This window comes from Neovison vison, chromosome 13 (assembly GCF_020171115.1).
Source record: "Neovison vison isolate M4711 chromosome 13, ASM_NN_V1, whole genome shotgun sequence".
NCBI classification, from domain to species: Eukaryota; Metazoa; Chordata; class Mammalia; order Carnivora; family Mustelidae; genus Neogale; species Neogale vison.
This window is the reverse complement of record NC_058103.1, coordinates 150573112-150593070: the sequence shown is the minus strand read 5'-3', so window position 1 is coordinate 150593070 and position 19959 is coordinate 150573112. Positions and strand designations below refer to the sequence as shown.

General features: G+C 62.1%; 1 protein-coding gene and 1 long non-coding RNA gene across 4 annotated transcripts in view; one reads left to right on the top strand and one right to left on the bottom strand.

Annotated features, from left to right (window-relative positions):
* Positions 1-7000, top strand: part of LOC122893377 (cell migration inducing hyaluronidase 1) — a 54956-nt gene extending 47956 nt beyond the window's left edge. For 2 of the 3 annotated variants that reach the window (XM_044230343.1, XM_044230340.1), the window contains 3 exons: positions 2683-2783; positions 4356-4462; positions 6175-7000. In XM_044230343.1, coding sequence (XP_044086278.1) covers positions 2683-2783; positions 4356-4462; positions 6175-6291 — 325 coding nt within the window. In that variant the 3' untranslated portion in view covers positions 6292-7000. Of the gene's footprint in view, positions 1-2682; positions 2784-4355; positions 4544-6174 lie in introns of those variants that run through there. The other variant, XM_044230342.1, reaches the window with a different exon arrangement.
* LOC122893378 lies at positions 454-9666 on the bottom strand. Its single transcript, XR_006381624.1, has 3 exons — positions 9629-9666; positions 6576-6698; positions 454-1005 (listed from the first exon to the last, which is right to left on the bottom strand). It is a non-coding gene; the product is annotated as an uncharacterized LOC122893378 (long non-coding RNA).
* Between the last annotated feature and the right edge of the window lie 10293 nt (positions 9667-19959).

Here is a 19959-nt window from a genome sequence, read left to right as displayed (position 1 = left end):
CCTCCCACACTTCCAACTCGGTCCAAATGCTGGTGGCTTTTGAGTATCTCCAGCCCAGACCTCTCCTCGGCCCTGGACATTCCTGTCCAATGGCGCCTCGGGCAACGCCAATCCGGTGTCTCCTCCAGGCCACCCCTCGCCGGCTGCTGTCCTTGCAACCTCCCCGGCCAGCCCCGCCCCCGCTCGCTCTGTTTTGGTTCATCAGTACCGTCCCTCCAGACAGCCTGACCGGAGTCTGGGCATCCTGCTCAACTCCCCTGTCATTTTTCCTCTGTCCCCGTGTCCCCATCATCCCGTCTGCCCGCGCACGCTCCTGCCGGTCCTTCTGGTGGCTGCCCGCAGGCCCCTCTGCCACCGGCAACCTGCACTCAGCCTCCTGGCGGGCCGGCCCGCGCGCCAACCCCATCAAACCCATCCTCCCTGCTGGACCGCTGGCTTGAATTCTTACCTGTACCTCCTGCGTCCTCTGCTAGGAGTCCCCGGGACCTCCCGGCACGTCCCGATCTAACACACGCGTGTCTTTGGCGAGGTCTCTCCCGCTGCCGCCAGAAAGCTCTGTGTCTCCCAAAGCCGTAGACTTGGTGGGGCGGGGGGCAGGGAGACTGCCGGTCCAGGGCGTGCAGTTCTCCATGTGGGGGCACGTCGAACCTGTGCGTTTCTGGTCCACTGGGTGGAGAATCCGCTCTCGAGCCGGGAGCTGGCCGGGCAGGAAGTCTGAGCAGAGAGCCACACGCGGGTGCTCGGGAAGGTGTTCTCCTGACTGGTGAGAACGTGACGCACGGACGCCGAGTGTGTGAGGGGCGTGTACAGAGAGTGGGGGCTCTGCTTACTCACACTTAGTCTCCGCGCTATCCCCCACGAGAAGCTTCTTTAGCATTACACGTTCACGCAGAAAGATTGGATTTACTGATTTGGGAAAAACTCATTTTTCATCTTGGGGTCTGTAGTTTTCATGCCTTTTTTGGCCAGAGGATTTCTTCTTGTAACAAAACAGGGTGCAGAGGTCTGGAACAAGAAGGGAAAATGCAGAGTCACCCCGTTTAGGGGAGGGGCAGAGGCATGGGACACCCCCCTGCCCAGGGCTCCTCCAGGCCCGGGCAGCAGCCCCATGAGCCTTGGGGGAGGAGCCCTCACTGAGAACCTGCCGTGAGCCAGCCCCGGGGCCTTGCTGGGGGCCCTGACAGTAACTGGGTAGCAGCAGGCCCCTGTCTGACCTCCTGTGAAGGAGCAAGGAGTACGGCAGGGCAGGTCCTTCCCCACTCTCGCCCCGGGCCTGCCCGGCCCCTTCTGGCCTGTCCCCAGCTGACCACTGGCGCTGGGGTCCCAGGGCAAGGAGGAGGCAGCCACTGTCCCCCGGCTGGAACATTAAGGATGGCTTAAAGGAACAGGCTCTGCCCTGCCGCCCCGGGAGCCTCCCTGCTGACAGGTGCAGGGCTCAGAGGCCAGGACAGCCCCACACCAGGCAGACAGGGACACCGACAGGCTACAGGCTTCTGCATGCCCACGAGGAACCCTGTCTCCCTGTGCAGTTCCTATGAGCTAACCTAGGGCCCTGTCTGGACGGCATGATCTCGGTTTGGGGTCACCCCAGTAGGAAGGGACTCCAGCCTCGGCTCTGAGCTGGACCAGTGGCACAGCAGCCTCCTGGGAACACAGCCCGAATCCAGTGCAGAGGGAGTGTTTGCAATGCTACCCTCCTTAACGGGCCTAACCCCCCAGCCCTGCGGGCCTCCTCCCCAATCTCCCCAGAGCCACACGCAGCTGCAGCTCCCGTCGTCTGTCGTGAGGCCAACAAGCTCTCTGCATCTGAGGAGTGTCCCTTCTGCTCCCAGTGGAACACGAACGGGGTGGACAGTGGGTTCCACAATCCTGTACAGTCTCTCCATGTCTGGACTGTGGTCTGTGGTTATAGGATTCCTTTGAGATGTGAACTGGAAGCCCCGTTGGGCTTCTGTTCCTGGGGGAGGGGCCCACATCCTCCTGTCTGGCCCAGCAGGCTGAGTCTGCCACGAGGAGCCCGTGTTCCCAGCACTTTGGCCTGAGCACAACCCGGGGAGGCGAGCCTTGCCCCGGATCTGCGCTTTTGCAGGTTGGGACCACCAGGCTGGGCGCACCCCCAGCTCCAGGCCTCTGCCCCCCACCCCTGAGCATGGTTCCCCTAGGACAGGTGTTCTCAGACACTTTCGAAACTTTCCCCCATCCCCCCGTTTGCAAACTGAGCCGTAGCTCTGTGTTGTCTGAGCAGAGAGAAGGGACGGGAATGTGAGGTTACGCCTCCCCTGGTAACCCCGGCCTGTGGCTTTCTCTCCCGCCACATTTCTCTCAGTCCTAACCAATAAATGCAAACTGACGTCCCTGCTCCACGTGCCGGGCCCTGGCGGAGGCATGCTCTGCGCTCCTCCTCTGTCCTGTCTGGGGACAGACACGCACGGGCAGCGGGCCGGCGGAGAGCGGGCTCGGAGAGGCCACGGGCACCGACCACAGCCAGATGAGGGAGGGGTGCTCAGGATGTCGGTCAGTGCACGGAAAGAGCTGTCAGTGTGACACGCGGGACAGGCTGCCCTTTCCCAACCCCCAGTTGGACCTCTGGGCACTGCTGACCACCTCTCCCCGCACGGCCCCCGCCACTGCCCAGGAGGGGCCTCCCTCTAGCCTGGCCTCTGACGCCCCCTCTCTCGGCAGTTCCATCGTGCTCATTGTGTCCAAGGGAAGATACACCTCCCGGGGCCCCTGGACCAGAGTGCTGGAAAGCCTCGGCGCAGACAGGAGCCTCAAATTGAAAGGTAAGTGGTCTAGAGCGGGGTGCGCATCGACCGCGGGTCCAGATCCCTGGGGTGTGGCCGCTGCTACCCCTTGCTTCCCACCAAACCTCTGAATCCTCAGCACAAGTGGTGCCTTCTGGGATGCACGGGCGCGATGTCCCCTGACCCCACGCCTACAGGGCAGCTTCCCCTTGCTGTGCGGCCAGGCCCTGGCAGAAGCCTGCTGGAGGTGTTTGCCCATCTGCTCAGCAAGTGCTCCGCCCGACTTTTAACAAAACACCCGCAGAAAAGAGGCTCTGACCGTCGTCCCAGGTTCTGCGGCTCAGCCTGGAAGGGCCCACCTCCCCGCGCTCCGCTCTGGCAGATGTCCCGCATTTCCTCCGCGCTCTTTTGTCCCTCCCTACCTGGGAGAAAAGGAAAGCCCAAATATTCTAGGTGGCTCGTCCATGGTCCCCCAGCCCTTCTGTGACAACGTCCAGCACAGACTCTGCAGGGAAGACGCCAGCCAGCCCAGAAATGCGGGCCTGACCCTTGCCACTGTCACTGCAGGCTATGTTGGGGGGGGGCGTCCCTGGGGAGGCCGGGAGGGAGGCAGGGCGAGTCTGGGGACACTCCCGTCCACGGCGGTCCATGTGCGGTGTGCAGCCCTGCCCCGTGCTGGGCACCTTGTAATTCATGAAGAACCGGGCAATCGGTGCCCTGGTTTCCATTTTAGATAGAATTAGACACCTGAGTAACTTGCCCAAGATTCAAATTTGGATCTGAATGTCCTAGTCCGGAGCCAGTCAGGGCTGTTGGCTACCCTGCCACCCTGACCATGAGGACCCTCTAGCGCAGGTTGCCTGTCCTAGCAGACGGGAACTCCAGGCCGCTCCCAGAGAAAAGTCAGGAACCATGAACGAAGGCCCTTCAAAGTGCCAAAGGAGAACCCCAGGGAGAGAGGTCTCTTTTCCAGCTCAGTTCTGGATCATTTGGGGCCCCTCTCTTTTTAATTACGATCTGGTTGCCAAAAGCTGCCGTGCCTGGGGTGACCTCTGTCGAGCGGTGCTTTCCCAGCGATGGGAAATGTGTGCGGCCCGCCGGCCTGGGCCATATCTTGGTATGGACATGGAGGCGCACGGCCCTCCGATGGTTAAGCTCTGAACGCAGGAGGGAGACCGCTGTGTGGGGCCGAGGACTCGCCATCTGGTTGGGCTGCTCCGTCCACTCCGTGCCCTGGACAAAGTCCTTCTAAGCCCACAGCCTGTGGGAGCAGGGTGGGGGCGGGGGAGAGCTCTTGTAGTGGTGCCCACCTCTCCCGGGAGAGATGGGGTCACTGGGCTTCAGACAGGGGAGGGTGGGGGGCTCCGCTGGAAGGTGGCGGGTGCTCCCGGGAGGTGTCCTGGGTAAAGCAGAGCCATCACCCCGCGCGGCTGGCCCCGAGGTCAGGTGACACCCTGCGTGACCCCCCCAGGTAGCATCTGCAGCCGGGCACCGAGCTCTCCCGGGGGCCACCTGGTGGGGCAGGGAGACGGTGACGGGGAGCCTGCGAGGTGGGGGAGGGCAGCCACTCTCTCGGGGCTTCTGTTCACGGGACCCGTCCCCACTTTCCAGAAAAGATGGCGTTCGTTGGCTTCAAAGGGGACTTCCGGCCCACCTGGGTGACCCTGGACACGGACGACCACAAGGCCAAGATCTTCCAAGTGGTGCCGATCCCCGTGGTGAGGAAGAAGAAGCTGTGAGGGGCTGCTCGCGTGCTGCCCCCCGGTGCGCAGTGATGGCGGACCCCGGCGGCGGGCGGCTCCCCCGGCCCTGGCCCCAGTGGGGTCAGCCCTGATGGGCCAAGGGGAGGCCGTCAGAGATGCCTGGTGCTGCCCACCCCCTCCCTAGCCTCCAGTCAAGGGTCTCCCTGCAGCCTCCTGGGTACTTCTCTCCTGCCTCTGCAGCGGGGTGGGGAGGCGTGGGGGGTGTACGAGGAGTCCCGAGCGGTGCTGGCACCCGGAGCCCCGATCAGCCGTCGCAGATCTCGGTGCTCCCCAGCGTGCATGGTGGGAGGTGGAGCCGGGAAGGCAGTTGGGTCTTCGGGAAATCTCTGTTCCTGTAAGCGAGCAGCGACCTTCAGGCCTTGGGAGCTGGGGTGTAGACAGCGCTCGCCAAGGCGGGACCGGCAACCCTCGGGGAATGGGCCAGCCCTGTCTCTGGGGGGTTCAGCCCTTCTGGAGACTTCAGGTCCCGGGATGGGGGGAGGACTAGGTGACTTCTAGAGGCCCTTTCTGTCGTGGGATTCCAGAAGTCTGTGGCTTTCCGCAGCACACACAGACCCTAGACGTAGATGGGATTCTTCCTGGCCAGGGCCTGGGACGCGGGGTGCCCCGGGGCACGCAGGGTGGGGGCGGTGAGAAGCCAGGCCTGGAGTCAGTGACTTGCAGGCTGGGGGGGGGGACAGGCGGTCAGGTCTGTGTGCCCCCCGATGCCAGGCGGAGACTGTGAAGTAGGGAGGATGGGGACCCACGCAGGTGCCCTGGAGGGAAGGATCCTGCCCACTTGAGGGGTCAGGAAGCTTCCCGCAGGAGGAGGAACGGGCCCGCAGGAAGGAAGGGCCGGGCATCTGGTGGGCAGAGGGGTTTGGAGATGAAGCCGGGCACTGCGGGTCACCCTCTGCCTCCCGCCTGCTGCCCACTCTCACGGCCAAGTGTGCCGGGCAGGGGGTGGGCTGGGCGGGCCGGGCCCACTGTGGAGAGCATTTCAGTCCCCAGTCAGCCACCCTCAGGCCCCGGGTGGGGGGAGCTAGGTGGAGAGACATGAGCTCCTATTTGGGGCCTCATGGGTTCCTGAACGGGCTCACCCCTCAAGGAGCCCAGGGTTTCGGGCTTGGAAAGGACTTTACTGGTGACCTAGGCCCAAACCCTCATTTTGCGGACAGGGCACATGAGACCTGAATGGGGAAGAACCACACAGCCAGGCCAGGGGGCCCAGGCGCCCCATGCCCAGCACCGGCTGCCACACCACATTGCCTCAACAATAGGCCCCAGGGTGTCCTGCACCCCCGAGGGAGCTCCCCAGATGGGACCAAGCCCTCTGGAAGGGAAGATGGATCAGAATGGAGAGAACTGGCCCATGGCGGTCTCCTCCTGGCCTTCTGTGCACAGCGGGTGCCCTCCCGCGGGCTGGGGATGGCCCTGCAGGCTCCACGGGGTTCCAAGTACCTGCCACCCCTCGAGAGGGCACCCGGCAGCCACGACCCTTCCCCAGGTGTCCCCTGGTCTGCAGGCCTGCGGGCGTGGCCCAGGGGACAGCATCGGGGCACACTGCCAGGCTTCCGGTGAGCTCTGGGGGCGTCTGCGGAGCTGCGGGGCCCACTGCGGGCCTCCAGCGACTGCTCAGCTCTCGCAGAGAGTTCCGGGAAGGAGGAAAGTTTCCCTTCTCCGCTCAGGTCCCAAGTCACCCAGGGGGCCACGAGGAGCTGCGGTTTCCCCTTTCCTGCAACCAACCACAAAGCCTTTCTTCAGAGAGGGCCTTCTTGGCTCCCCGCGCCCGGCCGCGTCCGTGACACTCGGGCAGGAGGCCCCCTCCCCGGGCTGAGTCGACACCTCCTAGTTCGCCCAGCGGCTCGGAGGTGGCGGTGGGATGGGGCGGCTGCGGGGCCCTGGGAAGGGAGCCGAGATGACCTCATGTTCGCGGCTACAGTTCTGCGGGGTTTCAGACCCTGGCAGTGCGAAGGGCCTAAGCACTGTGAAGCAGTTGGGATCACTTCGGGTGGCCAGGACGCGGGCTGCCTCCAGTTCAGTTACTTTCCGAAATGACCCATTTGAGATCCCTCAGAGTTGTACCTACGTCTAACGGCGCTGGATCGGTGTGCTTTCTCTCCGGCGCGTTCTTGGTGGCGCGGACTGTCTCGTGGCTTGGAACCCTGCTCCTATGGTCCTCTCTGTTTGTCAGCGTTCACGGGAGCTGGGCCTTTAGGGTAAAAGACACTCCTCTGAGATGCTTGTCTCCTTCCTGTTGCCGAAATAGCGGGTCCTTTTTCGGGAATTCGATGTACCGTGTGTTTTGTGTGTAAACGGCGCTACCATGAACAAAGATGTATTTTCTATTTATTTATTCTATATGCACTTGGAGAAGTCACGGTCAGAGAAATGAAGAGTCGTCTTAAATGTGCGAGGGGGGTGAACCCAGAGCCTTCTGTGGGCAGCAGAGGACCTTGGCTCTGGTTTGGAGAATCTTGCTGTACCATAGTAAACACACAAAGGATCTCCTTCTCCTGCCTGCTTGCTTTGTTTTCCGTGAATGCGGCCCTCATTTTAAGCCAGGTATCTAAGGGAAATGAGATGGACGGGATCGGTGAGCGCCTCTCTCACTTCCAAGGATAATTGTACGCCAGCGTCCTACCTCGCCCTGTCCCGAGGGGGCACCGATAGGTCCTGGACAAGAAGCTGTCGCTCACTCACTGCTGGCCAGGCCCAGGACGTGCCCAGGCCTCCACGTTCCCAAGCGGTCAGGTTGCTGACCCGGGGGGAAGCCAACGGGGTCTTGGCTCGAAGCAGGACTGTCTCTTCCTTCTGACGTCAAACCCAGCGTCCGAGGACAGCATGGAGGGGGAGAAGCGGGTTTGAAGCAAGCGGCCGGACAAGACGGGGCAGGGCCAGCCTCGCACAGGTCCCTTGGCTGGAGGGCCTCGCCGGCTCTGGGGGGAGGCGTGGGAAGCGGAGCCGGAACAGGTCACCAGGTGGTGCCCTAAGCCACACTGCCCGGGAGGCGGCCACAGCCACCGTGGCTGTCCACGCTTAATCACAGTTACATACGATGACAAACTCAGTCCTCAGGGGGCACTGGCCACGTGAGACGGGCTCGGGGTCCCTGGGGCTGGTGGCTGCGTCCTGGGCAGGGCAGACCCGGGGTGTTTCTGTCCTCACACGACGGTATCCTCTTGGTGGTTTCCGGAGAGCCCTTGGGGCGCCTATACTGGGCTTCCTCCATCTCTGCTCTCACGTGTGTGTGCATGTGTATGAGTGTGCGCGTGTGCACGTGTGTGTTACTGTGTGGGCCTGCAGAAGTGTGTGAGTGTGTGCATGTGACTCAGTGTGTGCGTCACATGCGTGTGCGCGTCCGTGTGCATGTGAGTGTGTCCGCATGAGTGAGCTTGTGTGACCGTGCACGTACATGCGTGCGTGTGTGACTGAACATGTGTGTGCTCGTGTGTGCCGTGTGACTGCGTGTGTGCGTGTGTGACTGCGAACGTGTGTGTGCTCGGTGTCCTCTCTGGGGCTGGCCCTGCACCGGTGGTACCAAGTCCTCACAGACACGTCGGCCCGACGGGCTGGGACATCCTGGTGGCCGGGCGGAGGCGTGACCCCCGCGCTCTCCGGGAACGTGACCCAGGGGCGGAGCTCACACTCCTGCACTTGATCAGCACCAACGGGAGCAGGAAAGAGCCTGATGGGGAGCAGGCGGCCCCACCACCAGCAAGTGGCAGGCCCGGGGCGGCGAACCGGCCTCACCTGGGGACCGACGAGGGACGGGGACCCAGCCCGGGTGGATGGAAAGCTAGCAGAGGTGGCAGGACATGGGTCGGGAGCTGCATGAAGGGAGCCGATGGGCGGGATTCGGGGACCCCAGGACTTGATGGTGGGGGTGGTCTCTGGTGACTGAACCACCAGCATTGTCCCTGCTCCAAGGAGCCCTGGCACTGGCTCGGCGACAGGACCGGCCCCCGGAAGGGCGGGGACCAGGCAGGGAGACCGCAGCAGCCGGCCAACCAGGGGCAGAGGGAGCCTCAGACGAGCCGGCGGGGAAGCGCGGCGGCGGGGACCCTTCGGCCTCTGCTCTTATGGCGGGGACCCTTTGGCTTCCCACACTTACAGGGGAGTCCCATGTGCCAGCCTCGGCGGGCTGGGGGACCGGCCAGCCTCGGCGGGCTGGGGGCTGGGCCCAGGAGGTTCTAGAGAACGAGCAGGAACTAAGCAAGGAAGACGGGCAGTAGAAGCCCTCCGACCGGGAACCGAGCTCGAGGGCCTGGAGACGAAGGCTGGGGAGACAGCGCAGCGAGCGGTGGGGCTCTCCCTGCACGCAGGGGGAAGGAGAGACGGGTGTCCACTCAGACACCTGCGGTGGCCTTGAGAGGTCAGAGTTCAGACTTAAAATGCAATGGCTCTGAGTGGGAAGCAGGATGGGGTGATTTCGTTCCCACATCCACGGACAGACTGGGTGGTCCCCAACCTAGTGTGTGCCTGCGTCTCAGCCTTGTCACCCAGCACGTCACCCACCGGTCCCCATCCCGGTCCGAGGCACACAGAACCCTCGTCACTGCTCACCCCTCCCCCATCCAAGGCACCCAGGGTCTCTGCCAGGTGACCTGTGACCTGTTCCTTATCCCGGGCGCCGCTTCCCTCTTTCTTCTCCGCAGGCTGACGCCTGCGCTCTCCAAGGCTGAGGGCCACGCAAAGGCTTCTCTGACCCCCTTCCTCCTTCCTCCCCCCGGGCCCAGGGCCTGCACCACCACCACGCACCCCCGCCTCGGGCTGCCACCCAGCCCTCCCACCTGCCTCACTCAGGGCGGGACCCCCTGACTTCCCGTGGGGCAGAGCACATGCAGCCTCCAATGTTGAATGAAGGCATCAGCCGACCGGTCTCTGCCCACTTCCCCGAGGCCGACACCCAGCTGCCCTCTGAACCCACGCGGCGCTCCCCTCCCCCAGGGGCACCGGAAGGAGTGGGAAGTGAGGTGCGAGGACCCCCGAGGCCTGAGGCTCAGCTCTAGACCACACAGGTGGACAGGTCGCTGTAAAGCAAAGCAAGTGAACTTTGGATTTCCGGCACCCGTAACCGTTACGGTGACCCCACCTATTAATACGCCAGAGCGTTATGTCGAGAAAAACCAATGTACGCACCTGAATTTTAAAATACTGTATCACGGGGCTCCTCGGCGGCTCCGTGGGTTAAGTGTCTGCCTTCGGCTCAGGTCCTGATCCCAGGGTCCTGGGATCGAGCCCCCCAGGGGGCTCCCTGCTCAGGGTGGGGAGTCTGCTTCCTCCTCTCCCCCTCCGCCTGCTTGTGTTCCCTCTCTCGCTGTGTCTCTGTCAAATAAATAAAATCTTTATAAAGCTAAAAGTAAAGAATAACAAAATAAAACATTGTATCCTTAAAAAACACGAGCCGTCGCCTGACTCCCGGGGAGTCGCCTCTGACCGCAGCTCACCGGGACAGTCGGCTGGCGGCGAGCGAGCCCGAGGGGCGGCGGACACACCGGGCCAGCGAGGGCTGGAGCTCGACCCGGGGCCGCCGCGAACCTCCAGCTCTAGAAACACGCAGCATCTCCGAAGCGCAGGAAGACCCGGCCAGGCTGTGAGCGCCCACAGGCACCTCGCGTGCCCTCGGCAGCAGTCGGAGGCCTTTGGTCCCACCGAGGAGACGAAGTTCAGTCATTTGCGCCCCAAACGCGGGCTGCCCGGGCGTCCCCGGTGTTGGGGACGACGTCTTCGCTTAGTGAACCCGCGCAAGCTGCCGCGGCTGGGAGAAGCCCGGTGCCAGCCCTCGCGGCTAAGGCCTGCCCGTGCACATGCGCGCGCACACACACACACACACACACACACTCACTCGCAGGAGCCCCCGCTGCACCCCTGCATGGCTGGCCTCCACTTCGGACCTTCCTTGTCTCAGCTGACAGACACCACACAGTGACCTCGGCGGGAAACACGGCCCTTTCCTTCTCGATCCCCCAGAGACACGAGCACAGGAAGTTACCCGGACGTAGCAGGGTTTTGCTGAAGGCTTGGGAACACGGCGGAGCAACAACCGAAGGTAGAAAATCAGTCATCACGGCCGGAAAGCCCGTCCGCCTCCCGTCCCCCAAGGCACATGCCTTAAGCAAATCCCTGCGTCCAGCTGCTGCTCTGGGACATAGAAGCCCCCTCCCCTTACACAAAGAACTGTTGTTTCCTTCCACTAACTACAGTTTAAAAAGAAAATTGGGGGCGCCTGGGGGGCTCAGTGGGTTAAGCCTCTGCCTTCGGCTCAGGTCATGATCCCAGGGTCCTGGGATCGAGTCCTGCATCGGGCTCTCTGCTCAGCAGGGACCCTGCTTCTCCCCCTCCCCTCTCTCCGTCTGCCTCTCTGCCTACTGTGATCTCTGGCTGTCAAATAAATAAATAAAATCTTTAAAAATAAATAAATAAAAAAGAAAAAGAAAAAGAAAATTGGGCAGCACGCCTGGGTGGCTCAACGGGTTGGGCGGGGGAATGTCTGCCTTCGGCTCAGGTCATGATCCCAGGGTGCCGGGATCCAGTCCTGCATCAGCTCCTTGCTTGGGGGGGAGCCTGCTTCTGCCTCGCTTTCTGCTCTCCCTGCTGTGCTCTCTCTTTCTCTCTCTCTCTCCTGACAAATAAATAAATAAACCCTTCTTAAAAAGTGGGGCTAAGCATTTCTTCTCTTATCCAGACCCTCATCTGGGTGCTCTGTGGAGCAAAGACGATTTCTCTGGGCCCCACCTTGAGCAGCCCCGAGAATCTACGGAGCCCCTGACCGTGGCCGCGCTACGTCACGGGGCGGTGAACACACTCACCTCTTGCAGGGACCGTCTAGAGCAGGGCTGGGCAGGGGCAGCAGGTGACAGTCACCCACGTTCTGAGCGGGTGCTGCTGGGCCGTCCTGGAAGGACGTGTGGAGAGAGGTGTTCTGGGCCCCGTCACCCCCTCCAGGTGAGGGAACGGAAGGCGAGAGGCTCTGCCCAGGAGGCCGTCCCTGATGGAAATTCCAAGAACAGGACGTCTGCCCTCTCTCCAGGGTGCCGAGAGAACCCCTCCTGGGAGATGGGGTATTTGCAGGAAGACAAGATTGACATTTTAATGCTCAGCTGGACACCAGCTCACAGGCCGCCCGGCTGCCACCCGCGTCTCTGGAGAGCTAGCCCGTGCCCCTGTCGTGCGGTAGGGCAGAGGCTGGAGATGTCCCTCTGCTCATCTGGGGGTGACTCAAGGACACAGGGAACACACAGGTCCCAGGAGAAGAGAGCACAGCCTCTGGGGAGACGCACCTTCCTCCTGGGCTGGGCAAGGGTACACGGGGTTTCCCAGGAGCTGTGGAGCTTACTCCCCGCAAGCATGAGCCTGAAGGGCCCTGCCCCAGAGGGGAACCCTTACAGGAAGAGGCTGCGGGGCCTCCAAAGGCAGGAGCTGAAGGAGAAGCTGGCTTTACCAGTATTTAACTGGAGACAATCGCTCGGATCCAAGTTGGTAGGACAGCATCTGGGAATAATCCAGAACACAGCCCAAACCAGAGCCAATGCTCGAACACGTGCCCTAACAGGGGACCAGAGGACCCCTGCTATCTCACAGACTGGGCTTGTTGCCCCCCCTCCAGCCCCCCCCCCCCCCCCCCCCGGCTGTGTGCCCCACCCTAGAGGAGCCAGCAGGGATGGGGGCTTGGGACCCCGAGCAGGAAGAGGAGAGGGAGAGCGCACGCCCCCTCCCCTGCCGGCGGTGGGCAGGGGAGCCGGCTGCGGGGGCGGGAGGAGGACAGCCCTGGTTTGCAGCTGAAGTCTGTGGCTGAAGTCCACGCTGTGACTGTCCCGATGGGGCCCACGGCGAGCTGCAGGGCCCAAGGATCCCGTGGGAGCCATCGCCGGCGGGAGGCAGAGCGTCTGGAAGGCGGCCGCGAGCAGAACAGCCCTGTCTGCCGGTCTTCGCCCGACCGCCCCTCAGGCCCAGCATCCCCTCCCACGGTGGAGGGACGAGGCAAGGACTGGGCGCCCCCCGACAGGAGCGCGTCGTCGTCGGGAGGAGAAAGACGCTGCTAACATGGGGACTTGCTTGTTGGTGTCGTGTCCCTCCAGGGCCAGGGGGACACACTGCGTCTGGCTGAGGAGAGGCGCACAGCTGGGGCGGGCGGTGCTCGGCCGGTGCCGGCAGACGGTGAAGTCATCACGACGGGTTGCTAAGATCCGTGGAATTATTAAATTCAAAATCCTGAGGAATCCCGAAGTCCACGGAATCGAACTTCCAGCGGCTCCCCCAGAGAAGAAGCGGGCGTCCGCGGACACCGTGCGCTCCGTGTGCCCCAGCCCGCCCTCCTCGGCGCCCCAGGAGCGGGTGGGAGGCCACGGCCGCTCCTCGCCTCTGACTCCCAGCGGGCCGGCCGGCAGGAGGCACCGTCAGGGGACGGGAGGCGCTGGCTCAGGGAACAAGGTCACGGCGTCCCTCCTTGCGGGGGGTCGGCCGGCGGGCGAGCTCCCTCTCAGGAAGCCAGGACTTGGGCCAGGCCCTCTCCCACCGTCCGCCCGGGGCCCCGTACGTGCCCTGCCTCCCGGTCCCCAGGCCCCGGGCTGGTGATGCTTCCCGTGTGGCCGCAGGCCCAGCGTCTCTGCCCTGCTCCTTGCTGCGGCCCGAACTTCACGCCCTGCTTGCACGTGGCCCCTTCATGACCCGACCCTTCCCTGCCTCCTGCCTCATACGGATTCGTTATACCCAGGGGCTCGCACCAAGTCCCCGGGAGCGGTGGGGCGGGAGTGGGTAAAACCAGGAGGAACACAGGAGGGAGCCGTTCACAGTAGAAAACCTGCAAACGGAGAGAAACACATTTAAAAACTCACCCGCAGTTACAGGACGTCAGTGGGGACAGCAGGAAACGCTGCTGGTCCCCGTCAGACTGAACGCTAGGGGACGGGGCGGACATTCGCAGACGGTGACCCGCTGCTTGGCGCACGTTTCCTATAAAGTGATTTACTGGTACGTCAAAGTGATTTGAAAACATGAGCAAAGCTCTGGCCCCAGAACTGGGTCCAAGAACCCTTCCGGAGCCGAGGGCTGGGGGAGCACGGGGGTCGGCGACAGGGGCCTGCGCCGCGGCGGTCTACACGGTAGCAGAAACTCCCAAACAACCCTAGTAGTCGATAATCAGAGAGTGGTCAAATCGAGGCACGTTCCCCTTCCCAAAACACAGATTAAAGATGACTACGGAAATACGGACGGTTACCGACACTGGGAGAGGGACCGGGGACCGGCCAGACGGCGCGTGCTGGTTTGCGTTCGCACACCTTCACCACGGTTCTGTGACGGAGGCTTCTGCGAGTCGGAAGTGGCCGTTTTCGGGAGCATTTAGCATCACGAGTCAAGAGCCTTAAAAATAGTTCTTTCCAGTGACGTGCTAAGAACTTAGGGGGCATTTAGCCTCAGCAGACGGAGCTCGCGTGTGAAGCTGCTCGTTACGGGATCCTTTGTGCGCATCCGACACGGTCGAAGAAGCCCAGGGGTCAGCTAAGCGGGAACGACTAAGTAACTTGGGTTCAGCTCTGCTGAGTTCTTGGTCCTCACTGAGATAGTGTCTGTGGCGACACCCCACGCCCTCACTGGCGGCCTCAGCCGCAGAATCCCTGTGGGCTCTGGAAGCTGCAGATCATTACAGGCTACATGACCTTAGGACTCAGCTGGCCACCATTCCCCACATTTGACGTGTACACACATGCACGCACCACAGGCCGCCTCCCTCCCTCTGTGTCCATCCTGGCCCTGCCCACTTATGCCTCCGGGCCTTTGCACCTCTTTCTCCCTTCCCTTTTTCCAGGCTCCTGCTTCTGCATCTGAAAAGCCCAAAGACCATGAGAGACTATGGACTCTGAAAAACAATCTGAGGGGTTTGAAGTGGCGGGGGGGTGGGAGGTTGGGGTACCAGGTGGTGGGTATTATAGAGGGCACGGCTTGCATGGAGCACTGGGTGTGGTGAAAAAATAATGAATACTGTTTTTCTGAAAATAAATAAATTGAAAAAAAAAGCCCAAAGAACTAGCAGGCAGAGGCAAACTCCCCTCGGTGAGCTGTTCTTTAAGATCCTTTGGTCCAGCTGTGCTGCAGGAGGTGACAGACACGTTCTGGCCCGTGACAAACACGGATTTAAAATTAGAAGTAGGTGTCCAAAGGCAGAAACCAGCCCCCTTGCCCTGCAGGGGCTCTAATGGAGGAGCAAAGACCTCAGGGAGTCTGTAAAGAAGGTTCATTCTACCCTCAGGGTTGAATGGGACCCTTCTTTGCGTTGGAAAGGTCTCCCTCTTGTCCTGTTTCTCCCGGGTCCTGGGCTGTAAATTCCAGGCCTGGCAGAACTCCCTCCCCTGTTTATAGGAGGGGTCAGGGTGAGGGACATCAGATACGGCGCTCGAGGTCATCCGACTGGGGGCTGAGGCGGGGGTGGGGGGGCGCGAGGATCAAAGAGGCCCATGTATCTGGGCCCGCGGCAAGAAGCCTCACTCCCCAGAGAAGAACGCAGGCTGGCCAGGGCAGACCACATGTCCCCAGGAATTCCCGACATTCCGGACAGAGCACTCCCCGCCCGCCGTGCTCCGGGCTCTGGGTCTGCGAGCCCGGGTCTTACCTTGGAGACTGTGGCAGATTTCTCTGGAGGAAAGGGAAGGGCCCAGGGTCTGCCAGGACCGTGCTCTAGGCCTGGAACACCCAGCTGGCTGGGCTGCTCTGGTCCATCCAGGGCTGGACGGAATGGGAGCGGCGGCCACGTGCGCAGAGAGGTGTGGGTCAGGGCGGCAAGGACTGTGGAGCTCCCCAGGCGGCCTCGGCTGCAGCTCAGGTGTGAAAGGCCCCGGCCTTTCTGGCCTGGGACACCTGGTGGGACCCCCTGCAACAGGCCCGAGTCCCTGTCCTGGAAGTGGCGCCGTCAGCCTGTGGTCCGCCCAGGGCTCTTGCATGGTACATCCCCCACCGGTGGCGGGGATGGGACCCCCTGGCCCTGGTCTCTGCCCTTGGTGGGGTGAAGGCCCTGGCTGAGCGCAGGCCCCGTGCCACACAGCGATCGGGGGGAGGAGACGCTCCTCCCTGGAAGGACGCGGTGCTCCCGCACGCAGTGTGTGGGGCAGACTGCTGGCCTCCTTCCGGGACCATCTTTGCCATCATGCTGGCCACCCCCGAGGGAGCTGTGCTCCAGAGAGGGGGGCACAGGCCCCTGGACAGGCCTGGGCGGGAGGCTCTCTGCCTCCTCCCAGCTGTGACTGGGACGTCGGGGTCAACCCCCATAGGCCTCTGTTCACTCACCGGAAGAACCCCCCCCAGACGTGGGAACAGGGGCACAGCACTACGGAAAGCCGTGTCGCACGCCTCACGTGGATTTGTCGCTCAATCCTCACTCGCTCCCAGGAGGCGGGAACTCTCAGCCCCGTGGGCCCCGGGGCAGGGGCTCACCCAATGCGCCCCCTGTGATGCAGCTGCGGCAGCGCGGGGCTGGTGGGGGGGGCCGTGCTCACCCAGGCCACGCAAGCCCGTGGCTCTGGGGAGCCAGTGAGATCCCGCGGGCACACAGCCTGCACCCAGCCGGTTTCAGAAGTGCTGAGCGACCTCGGTCTCTGCCGAGGGATGGGCGCGCCTGCCTGGGTTGCCTTACCCCTTTGGCCCGTGCAGTTCCAGCAGGCTGCCGGTGTGCAGGGAGGGCACTAACTGGCACACACGTGCCCCGTGGCCCACATGGGGGAGCAGCCCTCGTCCCAGATGGAGCCCAGGTTCGAATGCTGCCTTTGTCGATCCCTAGCAGGGTGACCTGGGGAAAAACACTCCAGGTCTCTGTGCCTCGGTTTCCCCATGTGTAAAACATGGGGTGTGGGGGGACAACCCCGTATTCCCCTCCTAGGGCGCCGTGCCCTGGCACCGCATTAGTACATTAGACGGCAACAAGGACCCGAGTCTCTTCCGTTCCAAAGAGGAAGTTGGAGGAAGATGTGTCCACACGTGCACGGGTGTCGGGCAGGTGCAGACCTCGAGACAGGCTCCTTAGAACAGCAGCTGCGGGACTCCCGCCCCAGGAGGGGACGCGGTCAGGGCAGGGGCGGAGGCCGGTCTCTGCTGCCCCCTAGTGGACACACCCCTAACTGCAGGACGGACTCTCACCGGGAGGAGACCCTGAGGGCTTTAGAGGGTCCAGCCACGTGGCTGTCCCCGCGGTGCCCTGGCTCTCGGGACCAGACGGTGGAGAGAAGGAACAGCTCTACTTCTGTGATGGGGCCCATGAAGGAGGCGGAGCTCTCACTGGCGCTGCCGCGGCTGGTCAGCCCCCGTCCCCCTTCCCTGGCCGGCTTTGCAGCGGGGCAGGGGCAAGGCTCCCAGTATGCCGGTCACAGGAAGGTGAGGAAGTTCTAAAGCCTGAGCTGGGTTTCTTGTTGCCACCGTCACCCTCCTCCTCGGCCCCCAGCCCCAGCTGAACTGGAGGGTCCGACTCAGCTACCCTCCTTCAGGCTTCTCGTCTCAGGCCTGCATCCCCAGGCCCCCCGGGGAAGAGCCGGGCTGCCCCCCGCGGCCTCACGCAGCCCGGTGAAGAGGCACCCGACAGCCACACCGCGGGGAAGCCCTCCTCCAGCAGCTCCCACGGCGTGTTCGACGGAAGGCGCGCACACTGCACACCTCGGAGCGGCAGACGCCTGTCCTTGAGCAAACTTGGTGGGCTCTCCTGAGGACTGACCTCACCCAGGCCCCCGGCTCGGCCCGCTGAGCCCCATTCTAGCAGGGACTCTGCTAAGTCAGTCCAGCACCTGCCCCCGCCCCTTGATACCCCAGCCCTGGGCCTGCCTTCGCCCAGAGCCCTGTGCGGCCGGTTCAGCGAGAACGCCCAAGCCCCTCTGGCTCTGCCTTCGGGCTGCAGGTCCACACACAGCTGCTCCCTGCCAGCCCCCCGCCCCCGCCGCCCGCGCTCACCACGGGGGGGATGCCCTTGCTCTCGCTGGGACAGTCCTAAATTAAGTCTTCCTCGTCGTTTTAGCAAGGGTCCAGCACACAATTTTTGTCCGGCAGAATGCAGCAACAGATGAGGAGACGAAAGAAGAAATCGTTTGCAGGGGAGGAAGGGACGTGAGCAAGCACGGAGCACGCGACACCTCCCTCGGCATCGGGGCGTGGAAACTAAATCACTGTCGTCTGTAATGAACTATGGCCGGCACGGTCAGTATTACTCTGGAAATAAAGTGACAACGCACACAAGAACGCGTGCTTTGTTCCAGTGATCTCGGACCAAAGGACTCCTCTTCAGGGCGTCAAAAAATGACTCCGCTGCGTGCTTGTGAGTGACTGACTGGCAAGAACGGCGACGAGACACGGGGAGCACCGCTACCGCCCCGGGGCCGCGGCTCCCCATCCTGCTTGGATCTGTCTCCTCTGGGTGCGCGGTGCCGGAGAATCCGACGAGGGGGAGCCGGGGTGAGCCCTGCGGTGGAAACCTCTGCAAACTGGCTCCGGCGGGAAGTCGATTGTCAGGATCCAGAGCCCTCAGGCTCTGGTGTCAGCCCAAGCAAGACCCGGGAGGTGAGAAACTCAGGGCAAACCTAGAAACTTCACCGAGAGGTTTGGACGCCTTCGGTCTGGCGGCTCCGCTCTCTGCGACTCGGCTGCCGGCTCACTCAGGCTCGGGCTCGGGCTCGGCGCTCATGTCCGGGTTCATGGCCAGGACCGAGGGGGGCGGGGTCAGTCACGTGAGCAGGGCGGGCTTGGGCTGCCGGTCAGAGGGGCTGCTCGACTGTGAGGTGAAGGCTGTAAGGGAACCAGGCTTCACACCGCGGTCCAGCCCGACTTTCTCCCCGACATGGGTCTGGAGAGCAAAAGTAAGGCGCAGCGAAACCTTGGAGCGTCACAGCCGCTAAACGCCGCGTGTGGACCCTGCGTCACCACAGACAGCGTGTGGGACGAGTGTTCCTTCCTGCAGGAACAGAAAGGGCAGCGATCTCGCTCTGAAGGACACGGGGTCAGGTGACAGGAGCTTCGAGAGCCCCCGCTGCTGTGTTGCTGGATGAATTTCTTCCTTTTATAGAGCTCGCTTAACACGGCTGTCATGTTGTCTTAGTGAAAACGAGGATTTCGGTTCCTCCTCTGGAAGCAAGAACCCGGGAAGTCGGGGAATATGAACTCTGAAAACAGAGGACGTGGAACCAGAGTTTGCTGCTTTGAGAGAAACGAGTGGACCCCACGCTTGTCCTCAGCGGCCTCGCTGTCCCGCTCCTCCCTGCTCTCTCCGGTTCCATCTCATGCAATCAGCTGTTGGCAGGGTTGGCTTTTTTTCTTTTTTTACCATATTTTTTATAGAGAGCATTAAAATATGACTGATGCTGGCTGCTGGCTGTGTGACGCCCTTCCACGTGTCAGGGTAGGACGAGGGCGTGGGGAGGGTGCCCTCCCCACTGGCCCACGGCAGCACCCCATGGTCTGCAGGCCGCAGGAGACGTGGTGTGCACAGAGGAGCGAGGCAAAGAACACTCCGCTCAGACCGTCCCAGAGAGATGCCAACAGTCCAAGGTCCGTGGCTAGTGCGAGAAACTCTCCAAAGATGTGTCGAGTGGCTTCCTGGAATGGGGGTCACCCCTCCCGCAACTGTGGGGAGGAGCCGCGGATCCAGGACACTGCAGAGTGCACCTGTCGAGCCAGACCACAGGCCTAGGACCCTGCTGGTCCCACTCGGCTGTGGAAAAGCTGGGGGATGGCACCCCACATCCTTGGATCACTGCTCCAGCGAAACAAAACAACACTCAAATCAGGAGCAAGGGGAGGCGGAACCCACCCAAAATAGATGCTGCGGGCCAAGGTCTGGGAGACGCTGTGTCCACGAAGCATGAGCGAGAGGGTAACAATGACCTGGCAGCCATCCAAACGCTTGGCAATTACAAAACAACAACGAAAGAAGAAACAGACTGACGATTCCAGAGAAACAGTCCATTCTGGGGGGAAAAATATAACCCAAAGGGGAGATTCTCCATTTGGACTTTGAGTTCATAAAACTTAATGAAGCCTTGAATTTTTTTTTTAAAGATTTTATTTATTTATTTGACAGACAGAAATCACAAGTAGGCAGAGAGGCAGGCAGAGAGAGGAGGAAGCAGGCTCTCCGCTGAGCAGAGAGCCCGAAGTGGGGCTTGATCCCAGGACCCTGAGATCATGACCCGAGCCGAAGGCAGAGGCTTTAACCCACTGAGCCACCCAGGCGCCCCGAAGCCTTGAATTTTAACAAAAACAGCTGAGATGAAAAACAGAATGAAATTAAAACAAAACAAAACAGGGGTGCCTGGGTGGCTCAGTGGGTTAAAGTCTCTGCCTTTGGCTCGGGTCATGATCTCAAGGTCATGGGATCGAGCCCTGCATCAGGCTCTCTGCTCGGCAGGGAGTCTGCTTCTTCTCTCTCTCTGCCTGTTTCTCTGCCTACTTGTGATCTCTGTCAAATAAATAAATAAAATCTTAAAAAAAAAAAAAAAAAAGCAAGG